The 15,321-nt window shown below is 46.0% G+C and overlaps 1 protein-coding gene across 5 annotated transcripts in view; it reads right to left on the bottom strand.

Annotated features, from left to right (window-relative positions):
- Positions 1–11,691: 11,691 nt before the first annotated feature.
- LOC125716937 (netrin-G1) overlaps positions 11,692–15,321 on the bottom strand; it is a 74,800-nt gene continuing 71,170 nt past the window's right edge. For all 5 annotated transcript variants that reach the window (XM_048989799.1, XM_048989802.1, XM_048989800.1 and 2 more), the window contains one exon: positions 11,692–13,044. In XM_048989799.1, the coding sequence (XP_048845756.1) occupies positions 12,785–13,044 (260 nt within the window). In that variant the 3' untranslated portion in view covers positions 11,692–12,784. The remainder of the gene's footprint in view (positions 13,045–15,321) is intronic.

Raw genomic sequence — 15,321 nt, forward strand, 5'->3', positions numbered from 1 at the left:
CCGTCGTGGGGGAGAGATTAACTGCAGATCTTGGCTTGCGAGCGTTCCCAGCTCCGGGAGGAAGAGACGTAACACTCTGGATTTCTCCAGCTTTCCTCCAGTAATCCGTTTGCACCCCTCCCCAGAGGGGACAAACCCTGTGGGTTTTACCTAATGCCACAGAGAAAGGTAGCATAGACACCCCCCTCCCCCCACCTCACTAAGTGATGTCCTTAGTCCCCACCCACAATTTTTTTTCTCCCTTGCAAATTTTCTCACTCCAGACCGCGATTCTGCGCTGCTTGTTCGTCGACGAGAGCGAAAACACCTTTCGAGTTGCTGTAATTAATTCAACAGGAACAATACAGTAAGTTCCCATGAACAATGACGGGCAGATCTGATAGGAAACCCCACCCGCTCCACCCTCGACGTGTTTGTTTTGATGGCGACGTTTTTGATGTCGGCGTTTGGAAAATTTTGCGCAGAATTTGAAACAGGCTGCGAACTTTGAATAGGTTTCGTGAGATTCCGCCATTGTCTGAAAATACCACTGGCTGTCTACTCGAGCTCAAGTGGGGGATGAGGTAACCCCCAACTGCCTTTACTTGCAAAAACCTCGTTTGGGTGATTTAAGAGCAATAAGGCTCTCATATTTAAGAACAGACAGGAGACACAGAGGTTAAAAAAACACCTTGTCCGTTTACTGGTAGTACTCAGTACCATTTGTACAATTTTGTCAGCACTAACAAGCAATTAGGCACATGCATATTAAAGCTGTAATTATGTACAAATCCACAGAAGAACAGAAGGAATTTCATGGTCCTGTGTGATGCTGGAAAAGGGGGTTATCAGTAAGCCAGAAATGTTTGTGTGCTTAACCTGGAGCATTAGCATGAAAACAGAAGGACACAGAGGTCTTCAGTGTAGCTTCACAATCCCTCTGCTTCCCTGCAAATCTTTGCTTTGTGCTGCAATTACACAGACGGGCCACAAGAAAAAAACAGGCCTTGTTTTCAGGAAGTGGTGCCTAGAGTTTTGAGAGAATAAAAAGCCCACACCAGATTTAGCAAAACAATCAGTGGGTTATCTAGTCGCTGCTCGTAAAAGTCCGGGATGAGTCTCTTCGTATTCTTGAGCATTTATTTAACTTAACTGCTGGTTTACCCAGAATGTATATGTGTGAACTGGGAGCTGTAAGAGCTGTTTGTTTTACCAAAGATGATGGAAGTTGTCTGTAATCTGTAGGTACAGCAGCTGGTTTCTGCTATACCTGTTTTTGGCGAGCCGTGAGTCGGCTCCTGTTCACGTACAGTATAACAGGTAAATACCAGGGAAGCTTCTGGAAGGGTTTCGCCTCAGGCATCGGACTCCAGAGCTAACACTGTTAATCCCCAGTGGCTTCAGAACCCTGGGAACAGTGGGGGATTTTATCGGAGAAAACTCAAGTCGCAGTAGCTGCGCTCCAGCCAGGTGCTAAGGGTTATGTCACTCTTCGCTAATGCTAACGGTATAGCGGGGCCTCCCTCTCCAGCCAAGCTAATTGCCTCAGGAGTGGTTGGCAGCTCTCTCCTGCAGGCCCCTTTAATAGACAACCATCTGCAGTCACGGCTCAGGACCCATCGACCTTGCTGGCCCTTGGGGCACCTGACTGTAAATCGGGAATTCGGCTGTTCCGCCAGAGAACCCAAACAGCGCCCGCTTGTCTCCTGTTTTCATCACTCTGCTGGATGGATTAGGTAACTGCAAAACTGCTAATGAATAAGCCATCGCGTGCCATGTGCCTTTCACTCTTAATTTTTCTGCGTTTTGGCTGTTTTCGCTGCCTTTCGCTTACATTCAGTAACCTTTTGCCGTTTTCTCTGTTGAAATTCAAGTTAAGTTCAGCAGCATGGCAGTGCCCAGAGATGTTTTGTTACCCCTCCAGATCCTGAGCCCCCCTCCCTCACTGGTCTCTTGTTGTCTGTGTCCCTCCCCGTCGTACGTGGGCAACGCCCACACTTCAAGCCTCACGCCACCTGGCCACACCACCAGCCTACAGCTCACCTGGGTTTTCCGTATCAGTGATCGGAGGGTAGCGTCGTTTTACAGGTCGCTGCTGGTTCATCAACACTGGCCCCCTTGGCTGCCTTCCCAGGAACACCATCTGCGGGTGGACTAGGGGGGCGGGGCATCACTCAGAGCCCCCCTGCCCCCCTGCGGAGCCAATTCACTGAACCGCCTCTGAATGCTTGGTAATGCCCCGCCTCGGATGCTGTCAGCGGCAGCCTCCTTTGGCCAGATATCAAGGGATGCATCACGACCACACTGGCCAGGTGCAACCGTGCGTGTGTGTGCGTGTGTGTGCGTGTGTGTGCGTGTCTTTCAGGCGGAACTCATCATGTGGTAACCAATGGCAGCAACGGAATCCCTGGCAGATTATCACACATCAGGGGGCCTTTAAAGGGGCAAGATTCCAGAATTTGACCCTTGGGTTCTCACTATTAAATTTTCCAAGGGGGGGGGGGGGTCCCGATGATAAGAACAAATCACCAAATGGTCTTAGAAAAACGATAATTCTGGCGGGCTTAGTCATAAAAGGAGAGGGGCTGCAAATAGGACCTAGAACACTTATGGTGAGAATGCCCACTGTGAAAAGGGTTAAATCTTCATGGCCAGGTTAGGGGCATCAGAACCCGAAGGTCAAAGGTCATACATTTGCCATACTTCATCTGGACAGAAAGAGAAATGCATCAAAAATAGAGTAGTAAATATTTATGCAGCTACGGCACGTGGCTGTCTAAGTGCGCCGATGCCTTTATCCCCAGGTCTCAGACTTCCGTGGCTCCGTGCCCAGAAGCGGAGATGAGGCCATTACCCGCAGCGCTGTGACTGCCACAGGAGTAGCAGGGGCCGGCGGCATCCCGCGATACGCCGGAGATAAGGAGGAGACGGTGTTTACAAACATGGCGGGCCTCGCTCTGTGCCGCGCCGCGGCCGGCTTCAGTCCAGGTTTGTTTGTGTCGGTAAGAGACTCGTCCACCTCTCTCGCCGAAGCCTGTCTCCTCTCTGCATCTCCGAATAGCACGTAAATACTTATTCCAGCTTCTGCAGACTACAGCTGCACTTTAATATATGCCCACTGATGTGGGGTGATGCGATGCGGCTGGGATTGAGAGTAAGGGTGGGTGTTTTTCGGCTGTGTTTGTTTTTGCCCTAACAGGAAGCCTAGAGGAATCTCTGCTGTAATTTTCCAGTGGATGAAAACGGGTTTTTGGCTGGTTAGTCCGCCCTGTTCTGCTCACTGGTAGACATATGGGTCTGGGGGGAAAATGATGGATCTGCTGCACCGGGATCTTCAGTAGCAGATGTATGTGTAACATTTCAGGAGATTAATATTCAGGGAGGTGATGGACAGGCCATGGAAGGGCTTTGGGCCGCCTCTGGCCTCCCCCGCCACCAGATAGAGGGCTTCACCCCAGCCCAAAACTCGTGCTGCAGAAAGACGAAGGCAGACTCCCCCTCTCCTCCCCCCTCCCCCTGCTCCTCATGTGTCTTTACGGCGGTGAGGTATAAAACAAAACAAAAACCTACAGCGACTGTGTTTCTCTGTCAGGGATGCCTGGCGGGGACTCGATGGTGGACGTTCCCGTGGTGCCAATCGATTAATGACAGGAAAAGGGGCCAATCAGCTGAGGCTAGCGCTCCTGTGACCCCGCCCCTGTGACCGCATGCCACATGTCAGCCTGGCAATAATTAAGGAAAGTGGAGATGAGCAATCGTCTTTCCTTCCCGGTGTCACAGTGACAGCACTGTATACAACATCAGCTTGCAGTACCTTTGACAGTCTGATACTTGACCCCCCCCCCGCTGATCTACACAGCCACCTGGCGGTGATTGACCCTGTCAGGGTGAGCGGGCAGCGTGGAGTCTGGTTACGCTGTGACAGCCGGCGTGCCCGACGCGTTGCCACGCTAACGAAATCGGTGGTGCCCGCTTAATCGGAATTTCCGGCCGCCGGAGTGACCTTGTCCACAGCCCAAGAATGTCTCCCGGGGTGGGGGTGGGGGGACATGATCTCCACCCAGAGGGGCGACAAATGTAATAAAAGACAGCTGGTGACCATTCATTAAGCTGAGGACTCTGAGGACCTGATGTACAGATGAGGTGAATGAATTTGCCTCTAACATTGATGATGTTGATTGTTTATCTATCTATCTATCTATCTATCTATCTATCTATCTATCTATCTATCTATCTATCTATCTATCTATCTATCTATCTATCTATCTATCTATCTATCTGTCTGTCTGTCTGTCTGTCTGTCTGTCTCCCCACTAACAGCTCCAGTTTGCTAATTTTGCTGTGAATCAGAGGCGGGATTTACTATTGCAGTGGTTGATTGGTGAATCACTATCGATTGGCAGACCTTCTGAACCAATAGCAGGATCTCCAACCACTCAACTAGCTGACAGGCCGGCAGATTCTCCTCAGCATGCACGTTTTTCCACAAAAACATCAAAAACATGTTCTAAATACCCCTCCCGCCATTCCCAGTCAAAATCTAACAACCTCTAGAGGGGTAACGGACTTTTAATCAATTCCTTGCCTCATCTGTATGCGTGGACCAAGCTTTAGTCTCAAACCCGAACTCGCAGAAAAGGTCATATGCAAATGAGATACATAATATCTAATTAGGAAGTGCCCCCAGCTTGGGTGTAGAAGGTGCTTTTTCTCTGAGAACTGCCTTCCCTCCCCTGTGTGGTGAGTCAGGTTGATGACTTTGATCTCCGGCAGCTTGTGATGCTGGGGCCGCACGGGGTTGTGCAGGGCGTCCAGACGGAAACCATGACACCCCCACAAATGACAAATGAGAGGCCTGTGGGGGGCTGCAAATGGGGCGTGGCTGCTAGCGACCAATCAGCAGGCAAAGGAGGCAGAACCAACCTCCTCAGCAGGGCCCTAAGGAGATTCCCACCTCCTGATCCCCTGATGGTGCTTATTCCTTATTAAATATCACCCCCAGGGTTTTTTTCCATCCTGCCGTCTCCCAGGCCTCCTACACCTTCCAGACTTCACCTCGCCCCCCCACAAAACCAGCCCTGACCTGAAATTCCTAGTGTAACAGTGAATTTCCCAAATATCCTACTGGAGGAGGTCCGGTGAAGGTTGTTGAAGGTACAGAAAAAGGAGGTGGCTATCTCAGGTAATGATGTGGTCACATGGTCTGTTCGTGGGTTAGAACGCTGAGGTTGTGATCAGAAGGTCACCTGTTCAAATCCCACCTGCTTTCTGAACTGTAAGTCACTTTGGATTAAAGCTTCTACTAAAAATGTAAAATGTTTTATTTTATGGTGATGCTATCAGGCTTAACAGTCACATGATCAGATCCGCCAGGATCCACGGCAGCTCTGCTAATGCGAAAGCACACGCTAACGTTCGCAGTCTGTCCCGTCGTAACGGCCTTCCGTGAGCGGCTGAACTTTGCGTTTCCTGACGCCGAGAACAACCTAATCACTCCGTCTGCTCGTCTCCAAGGGGGGAGCCGAAGGCACGGAAAAAAGTCACCTCCCAGCAGCTATCGATTTATTTTTGGAGAACGCTCTTAATTAAGTGCTCCTGTCGTAATTTAGGCTGCAAACCTCATTATTCCTTCAGTGTGAAAGCCATGTGCAAACCCAAGGCCGTCATGCAGGTCTTACTAAAATATATATGAGATAGTAAGCAGGTTGGTAGAGACCTCCTGTGTTTATCTGTCTAAACGTTGAACAAAGTCTTCATTCCTTCCCGGATTATTATTTAAACTTAGTTTGGCTTAATCTGTGTAAGGCTGGCAATGTGTATGTTGGGAGATGTGCCTGTCACTCCCAACCAGCTGAAATAGACTTCGTTGAATAAGGGGAATCGTCAAAGGGTAGAGAATTATACTCCTGAGGTATCCCCCCCCGGCCAACTGCCCGCACCAGCGAATCAAGGAAAGGCATTGTGAGCGGTTGCCGGTGTGTTTACTAAAATATTCCCATTAGACATGGGAAACCATGGCATGTGCGATTGCATTTCCCTTAATAAGAGACTAACGATGCCAGGAAGCAAACGAGAGCCCCAGCGCCAAGGATATCCATTTGTTCCCGAGTACAAAGACGTGGAATGGTCTGGAACGTTCTATAGCGACTGCTCGCGGAGTTTTCAGCGCGTGGCCTGGCTTCCATGGCGCTTGGCATGCGAAATGCTCTTAATTTCCAGGCAGGAGGGGGAGTGGGGGGGGAGAGGAGGGGGAGGAGGGGGGGGCAAAGAGAGGGCAGAGATTTTCCAAGATCTTTGAGTTTATTCGTATTAGCCCTAGGGCCTGAAGATATATGAACATTTAGAAACGAGTAAAAAAAAAAAGACGTTGAAGGAATGAAGCAGAATTCACTGGCAAAAAATAAAATAGAATGCTGTTTATATCTTTGTCCTGTAGGGGGCACTGCCGAGACCTGCGTTGGGTGTGACACACTTATGGGCCTCGGTAGCTGCTGTTTGCATTTGTTGCATGTCCTCTGTTGTACGAGGGACACTGAGGATGCCTCCAGTGCTGAGAGTAGCAGAAATAAATAACTTCTGTGGTCTAAAAAGGTCTAATAATACCATCCGCCAACACCGGAGTCCTTCACATGGAAAGGTAGCAGGCTCCATGGCTGCTGTGACCTGACATTTCCCCCCTCCCATCCCACGATTCACTGCAAACAAAGACTCCGCCCACTTGCCACATATGTCATCCAATAACATGAGGTGGGGGGGGCAGCACCAAGACACAAACAGAAGTTCATTTTATATTATTGGTGTTTAGACCCAGACAGCAGGACGGGGCCGACCCCTAACTCTGCATCACCCTGGGACATGTAGGCCGCCCGTCTTACAGTTCCTTACCACGTAGATTAAATTCCTTGATCATACTTTCTCTGAACATCATTGTTCTAAGCATTGTTCTAACCACTAGGAATCTGTAGCTTACTGTCCATTGATTTTCTGTAACTATGCTCTCGCTACGTCATGTTTGCTCTTTATTTTAAGTCCAGTATAATCTGTGCATAATCCTTTGAATCACTTCAAGCCTCTGTTTTTGTATAGGGCCTTGTTAAAGCCTTGCACCCCCCTCCCTCAGTCCCCCAAGAATGACCAGGGCGAATCGTCCATCTTTCTAGCCACCACAGGCGGAGGAGGCCTCTACCTCGTCATGGTTACGTAATCGATGCGCGATCTACCGTCCAAATTCCAATGTCAAAGTCACCCTTAAGTGTCGGTCACTGCAAGGGGTTTGTTTTGCGGGAGGGGGGGCGGTCCTGAGAAGGCTAGGTGTCATCCTCGTTGGCCTTCTGCTGAGTGTGGAATCTGGTGCCATGGCGACCGTGGAACGTGAGGCAAAAGGGTTCCTGATTGGTCACTCACCTCAGGTTAGCGAAAAGGTTACGAAAAACCCACTAGTGCAGTTCTTCAGTCTGCACGACCACAATGACACGAGCAGCAGAACAGCCACTACGCCAGAGCGGAAAGCTAAAAGCACGGCCAAACGTCAGGGTTTTTGGCGGTGTGACATCATCAAGGGGTGTGTCACACTCAGAAGCCTGCGGAGCTGAGGAACGACATTTTGGGATCAAGAACTATTGTTATTCAGCCAATTTGAAGGGAAGAATGACAATACGTACGTGGAATGTGAAGAGAACAACAGAATAAAGACATAATTAAAATAAGATCAAATAAGATAATAGAAACATCAGTTGCCAAAGTACATAACCTAAATCCATCCATCCAAAGCCAAGGGGATGCCCACGTAACAGATGGCCATTTCCGGAGGGTGGGACTTGACTGCGTGTCGGCCTGGGGGGGGGTTGCCAACCAGGATGCTGAGGTGTTTTGCCGCGTGGTGGGTGCAGCAATACGCTGTATTAATGCATTCTCCCCAACCTGACCTGATCCATCCATCCATCTTTTAACCACTCAGACACTGCAGGATTATGAGGCAGTAAAAACTTAAACTGTTGTAGAAACTCTAACTTTCTTCAAATAAAAACTAGCTAAACGAATGGACTGGTGTTTTCATGCATGGAGACTTTTCTAAAGATCCCATCTCACCTGCGAAACGGACCCTTTAGCAGCCCCTGCTGTTCGGGCACTGCCCCGCACACCTGTCAGAAACAGAAAGTCGGAGTGTCGCGTTATTCCTGACTCCACACCTAATTAAGCAGAATAATTAAATCTCTTCAAACTTCACACTATGTTGCGTTCATAAAATGACGTGGTTTACCTGAGAATAAAAAAAAAAAAAAATCATAATATTTAAAAAAATTAAGGCGAATAGGATCTGTAGCGGGTAGCAAGCTGACAGGCAAATATTTTCATGTATTTATTTTAATTTTATTTATTTAAGGCTTTCGTTAAAAGTGTGGAATGTCAAGAAAGCACATTTCCCCGCGTGTAGGGTGACCAGACAATCCATGTCAGGAGGACACATTGAACTTGGATAGGATTTTTAAAATACCATTTTAATTAAAAGAACTTGGATCTCAGTTAAGCGCCGAGTTCGTGCTGCGTGCTGATTGGTCAATCTTCTATAATCATGCATATGCCAGTAATGTTAATGCGTAACAGCTGGATGAGTTTTTCAATCAAAGCAGTCAAAGCACATGAAGAAGTGAGCTGTTTAGCTAAGCACAGGTGCCTTTCAGTTTTAAAGTAGTTTGTAAAACCTGGAGTAGCTTGAAGTGTCCTTCCCGACATTATCTGGTCAGCCTAGTAGCGGGGAAAATACAACACAAACACTCAAATTATACAACACCGCTACTAAAATTACGAATAAACTTTTCATTATAAAATGTGTGTGTGTGTGTGATAAAAGTACACTTAAGTGTAAACTGCAATTTTTTTTTTCGCAGTGAAGTCGACTACTAATCTTCAGCACAGACTAATAACCTTCAGCACGGGGTCAATTAAATGGCGTTAAAATTCTCTATTTGGGGAATTTGACAGAATCACTGGCACAATGGTTGTCTCGTTAGACAGGTGTCTGCTGTTGGCTAATTGAGGAAGTCATAAAAGGTCTTGAAGTTCTCTCAAACATTCACGCCTGCCTTGCAGTTTATGCTGAAGTAGGTGCTGAATGTGAAGAGTTTTAAAAAGATTTGGCTCAGCATGATGTGTGTAGCTTAGGTCTTTAGGGCAGTGTTTTGGAACAGGGTCCTCAGGGACCCCCAGACAGACCACATTTTTGCTTCCTCCCAGTTTCCTGCCAGACAGTCCACATTTTTGCTTCCTCCCAGTTTCCTGCCAGACAGTCCACATTTTTGCTTCCTCCCAGTTTCCTGCCAGACAGTCCACATTTTTGTTCCTTACTGGGAGCTAGAAATGAGCAAAAATGCAGAATGTCTGAGAACCACGTTGGGCATAAGAGGAGGTTTTGAAAAACAGAAGAGTGATACTACGGATGCACAGAAATTACTGTGGATGTTGTTGGAATCAAAACCTCCCCTAGTTTTAGGTGGAATCTCATCATTCTTCTCAAAAATGGTGGGGAATGTAGAAATAAATCAACAGGAGATATAGATTTTAGATATAAATGTGAGGAGTTTTCTCTGTGTGGAGAAAATGGAAAGCAACAACAGGCATAAATTAAAAACGGCTGCAATGAATTCCAGGCCAAACCTTTTAGAAGGTCACGCTTGAGTTAAGCTCAGTGTGTTACTAAATTCACTGCACCAAAAAAAAAATGACATGGTTTTCAAGAATTAATGCATTTCAGCACTTTCGTTTTCTTGAAGTCGCTGGGGTGACGATGAAGTATGTTTTATTTTAATTAAAAATTACTTCAGCATATTCAGCCTTATATCTTCATATAAAATATTGTCTATCCTTCATATCAACTGAATTATTTGATATCTAAACTATTTTTGGTGATGCTACTCACAGCAAAATACATTCGAAATATAAATGTATTTTAAATGATAAGACTGTATGACCCAAGCAATACGAAATACTGCTTATCATTCACCGGAGCTTTTAGTCTAAAAGCCCTCTTAGGTACAGCGGATAAAGGCACCTGGGACATTTTGTTTGGATAAAATAAAAATTCACAAGGTTTGTAGTGTGAGCTTCCTCACTATATTGTGGGGGTTTTAATCTGCGGGTCTTTGTTTGTTTGTTTGCTTTTGTTTATTTCAGTCCTTTTTCTCCCAGGCATTTTCTGTGATCTTGTGCAGATGTAGGGGGGCCTATAGAGCACCGTTTCAGAGTCCTAGAACCGCTGGAAGCAGACGCTTACCCTTAATTGTTCGCAAGAGAGAAGCTGCATCACCTCAAAGTAAAGACCCGCCCAAGCAGAATAAGTGGTCGGAAGGTGGATGAATGGCTGGAATTTATAAAAATATGCATCTAGGACTGTGAACATCGCAGACGACCAAAAGTTCGCCAAAGTCTAGAAGCGACTGGATTTTGGTGGCGACTAAATCTGCAGCTGACATGAGTAGACAAAATATGGGGAAAAACCCTTTGTCTCGGGCCTATTTATGGATGTACTTTTTTGGCGTACTGTGCCAATTAGTCTAAAACATTTATCATGCGATACATTAATCACCCAGTCGTGAATGTATTATAAAACAGGATGCCAGAGGCTGACTAATCGTTTAATGCAAAATGCATGTCCGTATTAAAGTGAACGGCTTCACATCCTCAACGGGCGAATGTGCCAGGCTTTCTGGGCGGGGCCCCCCTGTCTGTGGGCAGTGGCGGGAGATCAAGTCGTCCTGATGTGACATCACTACCCACTAGTTATAGGAAATACCAAAAAGTCTCACCCCCCCCACCTGAAATTTAAGTTAAATCAGAATGAAATGTTTTGCTCCCTATCCACCCCCCACCCCCCCCCCTCCAGAGTCAGCATTTTGAATTTGTCTTGTTATGGATGAATGGTCAGCCAGCTGACAGGGCCTATTATATAAACTTCTAGAACCTCTCAGGGAGACATCGATAGCTGTTAATATTTAATTAGCCTTCTTCCCCCACTACACCCCACCCCCCTAGAAATCTATTTCAATGAATCGAATTGAGCTGAAGATAAATAGCAGAAAAGCACCATTGATGCTCATTGTGGCTTCGAACGGCTCTATCTCTCAGTTTCGTCTCCATCCGCATGTATACTGACTTTTGTATCCAATATTTTAAGGTCAATAGTGATTTGTCTTAAATGGGGTTGAAGTTACAACAGAAAAATAATGTAGCTTTTGTTATCAGTTACTTTTACTTTTTTAAACAGCGTGGGGGACTTGGAACTGTGGAAAATCCCAAACTAAGGCTTAATGGAATCAGATTGAAAGTCAAGGATTGAAAAGAATATTATCAGGATATACCTTAGAACATCTACAGTACATCTACAGTACATCTACAGTACATTTTCCCTGTGGATGCGGATGTTGTGTGCTATTTTTTTTGCCTGATTTTTACTCTGTGAATGATGCGACCAAAAATAGGAAAAATTTTAACATTCCCCAGCTAAACATTGATAATTGTTATACAGTATATATTATATATATATATATATATATCTTAAAATGTCGATATTTTAAATGTTCATATGTTATGTTGTATCATAAAATATTCATTATATTTCTTATAAATACTTGTGCTAAGGACATATATTTACTTACGATTTGTCAATGTTTTAGTGAAAATCAAAGCACAATTATGGCAATAAATACAAACACAAAGCCGATTCTCCCTCTTTTATTCATGTACATTTTCCACTGTTAAAGCAGCAAGAAAACAATTAGGATGTCCTTTGGTGGAGTCTTATTACACTTCAGTATATATGTAAACTGATATTCTTTGATGCCAGCACGTTGCCAATAAAAAGGAATTCCACAAGATCAAATCGAAACAAAAATAAAACTTCTCTTCTTGACTCTCTCGCCATTTTTGATTAGATATATAACAAGTCGCTTTATTACACGGTCGGCAATAATACAAATAAAAAAGCTATGTATATCTCTCTCTTTTTTTGCATCATCATGAAAATATTTTTGTACAAAAATTAAATACACTTATGGCTCTAGAACAACTTTTTTTTTTTTTTTCCATCCAAGGTGAGAACATACGTTGCTACAGACTGTGATGTTTCTAAAGATATACCAGGACATGAGAGGGCTGATGAAGAGGGGGCGGGGCTGTCGTTACACGCGTGTCACTAACATTGGACGAAAAATCTGTCAATCAACGGGGGCTACGGAGAAACATTCACAAAAGCACAGGAAAGAAGGAGGTGTGATGTGGAGAGACGTGCTGGGTCGGCCCAAGTTGCCTCCGCTGATTTTCCTTATATCCACAATGCACTGACAGCAAAGAACACTTCTTCGAAACTTTTTTTTTTTTTCTTTTAAATCTTTAATCTTGAATTTTATTCTTGACTTATGTTTCATTTATGCTTATTTTACGCATCAGTCCAGGCAGGTTTCAGGCTCCCGACCGGCGCTGTAGTGATCTGGCCCCTGGGTGTCCTTGGTACAGTGTGACTTTGCGACTCCGAACCACAACCGCCACGGCCTGGGCTCCAAGACTAGTATCCCATGATGCTTTAGTTAGTCGACTTCCAGCAGCCAAATGGGCTTTATTTTTTCACAGCAAATGCTTAGTAGCGAGTTTCAATGGGTCTTGTGTGCAATTGTAAATTTCATCGTAAATTCTCTAAAAGGGTTGTTCGCATTCTTTCCGGGACGTTCCTTGTGTCCCGCCCATGACGTCATTCCTATTGTCCGTTTTTTTTTTTTTTCCCCTTGCGTCCTTGTCGGCGCGTTCCTGATCCAGCTCAGAGTTCCGCGGCAAGGCGGGCTCTTGGGAGGAGGGCGCAGACTAGGAGGGCCAATGAGAGCAGGGGTCCCGGGCAGCGGCAGCCAATGGGAGCGGCGTGCCCGGAAATGGAGCCCTCGCCACAGCCGCCCGGCTCACCTTCGCACCGCGGCTTCTCGCACAGCAGGCCGCTGAAGCCTGCCGGGCACTGGCAGCGCAGGTTGCCGTGGCAAATGCCGCCGTTCTGGCAACGGAGCATCATGTTGTCGCACACTCGGGCTGGCATGGGAGTGGGGGGTGCAGGGAATGGGGGGGTGAGATAGGGAAGGAGAGGAGAGTGTCTGAGCTGAACCTTGGGATCAAAGACCTTAAAAACATTTCAGGGAAAACCACAATGTGTCGTCAGGTGTTTTTAAACCATTAAAGAGTCCTTACACCACAAAACATTCCAAGCGTTTGACTAGACAGACGTTTAGTGACTAAAACGCTTTTCATTCACCTGTGTTCACTGCACACTTCCCACAAAAGGTATCAGATTAGCAGCTTTAAGCTGTCAGCTTCAATAGGGAGTCGAATAAACCACAAGACAAGCCAGGAGAACATAAAATACAGTATTTTGGCTTTAAAATGGAAACGCGAATGTCACTGCAGACTGTGACCACACATCGGTGACTCATTAGTGCTGTTTTGAAACAGATTGTGCATTACACTATTCCCCATGCGATACGGACATCATAAACAGCGAATGCACCAAAGCCTTTACCCTGAGAATTGGTAATTATCAGACTGTCCTTTGTGTGAGTTTACTGACAAGGCTGCGAACGGCAGGAGGAATCCCGTCTGTCCCAGATGACATGCACACGGTGCTGGAGGAAAGGAAGCGAAAATAGTAGCTGGACGTGTTTGAGGATGCAGTAGTATGTTCTTACAGTATTTGTCAGATATGCATAAGCAGTCTGATCCTTCGAAAAAGTACGGTAACTGTGTCACTCTGTATAAGGATTGTCTAGCTCTGTCTGGGCCTGTAGATCTTAGAGGATACGTTCTAATTAATATCCACCAGAAGTGCTGATTAATAATACAATTAATTACTGTTACAAAGGCAGTTAAGAGCTGAGGTTGAACTGAACCAGCATACCCGGCTCACCTCAGGATTGTGCCTGATATATATGCTATATAACGGCCATCATATTACTAATCCTAACCACGTTTCCTACTGTAAGTTCTTGGGTGACCAGCAGACAGATACGAACCCCCCCTGAGAAATGGACCACTTTTCTCATGACTAGGCAAAATGGTGCCTCTCCTCCGGATGAACTTCCGAAACGTTCTAGAGATATTTTAGCCAGGAGTGTTTTTCTGTCAGTATTTGATCGCTATGGCTTCAGTTAATTCACATGTGACAGTGGTCTGTTAGACCATCTATCAATTTCATTAATCACCTGAATGTATCGCAGCTTTCAGAAACCACTCATGATAATATTTCATATTCTCCAGCCACATGAGATGTGCTGAACCCACCATGATGTTCAGCCAATGAACAGTTTCTCCTCCTGGTTACTGAGCTATTAAAAACGTCAACGTCGAGCTCAGAAAGAGCGAAGCATGTCAAGCAGACGCTCAGGACTTCCGCGGTGAAAACGTAACCGATTCCCGTAACGCAAGGTCTCCTAAGATGCGCTAAATGCAAACACGGTATGTGTGCTAATGCGGAGAGCCGGTGTGGTTAGGGTTGACTTTGCCGCATAGTTCTCATGGACCGTTGTTTATGATGGTGACCGTACACAGACCTTGCTGTGCTATTTCTGGGACTCCGTGGGGATTTGGGGGGGAGAAAAAGGAAGGAAAAATAAAAAGAAAACAAAAAATGCTCAGTGATGAAATGAATTAGCAAAAGAAGCAGAGAGGGAGGCTGAGTGGGCTGTCAAGCGTTGCTCCTCCTGAGGATATCAGAGTCAATTCCGCTTCCCTCGTGAGTAATCACTCCATAAAGAGCGGCTCTCGGAGTGCAGTCCACTTCTCCTCCTATTCCTGCTCCCTGTGAAAGTTCCCTCTTTAAGAGAGCAAACTCCAGCTGCCTTTGCCGCATGTTAGGTTAGAATGTGTATGTCACCCTCTGATTTCCTGCTGTCTCTATTAATCTCCTCTGTCAGGGTTAGTCTGTCCATCAGAACATCATCACCTTGTGTGACTGTTTAGGATGTGATGTTACGTAGCACTTCTGGTCCTTCGGTAGGTTTATTTGGTTCTTGCTTTTGTTCCAAATTGTTCTGTAGCTCCAGCTCAAATATTGCTTACAGTTGTACCTGGGCGTTCATTGTTAGCTCAGCTAGCTGCACTTAAGACTCTCTGACAGAATGCATGAGTGCAATGTGCTGTTTGCGTCGCTTGAAGGTCGATAAACAAGGCTGGCCAACCCACTATGTGAAAGGCTAGCGCGCCATCTTCTGAGAGCGCATTGACATAGCGAGCAATTTTATTTTATGTCTATGCTCCTTACACTGTTGGGGGGGCGTATTGATGGTGAAGCTGACCAAGGCCTTCACATGAGCTTCA

Source organism: Brienomyrus brachyistius, chromosome 21 (assembly GCF_023856365.1).
Source record: "Brienomyrus brachyistius isolate T26 chromosome 21, BBRACH_0.4, whole genome shotgun sequence".
Classification (NCBI taxonomy): Eukaryota; Metazoa; Chordata; class Actinopteri; order Osteoglossiformes; family Mormyridae; genus Brienomyrus; species Brienomyrus brachyistius.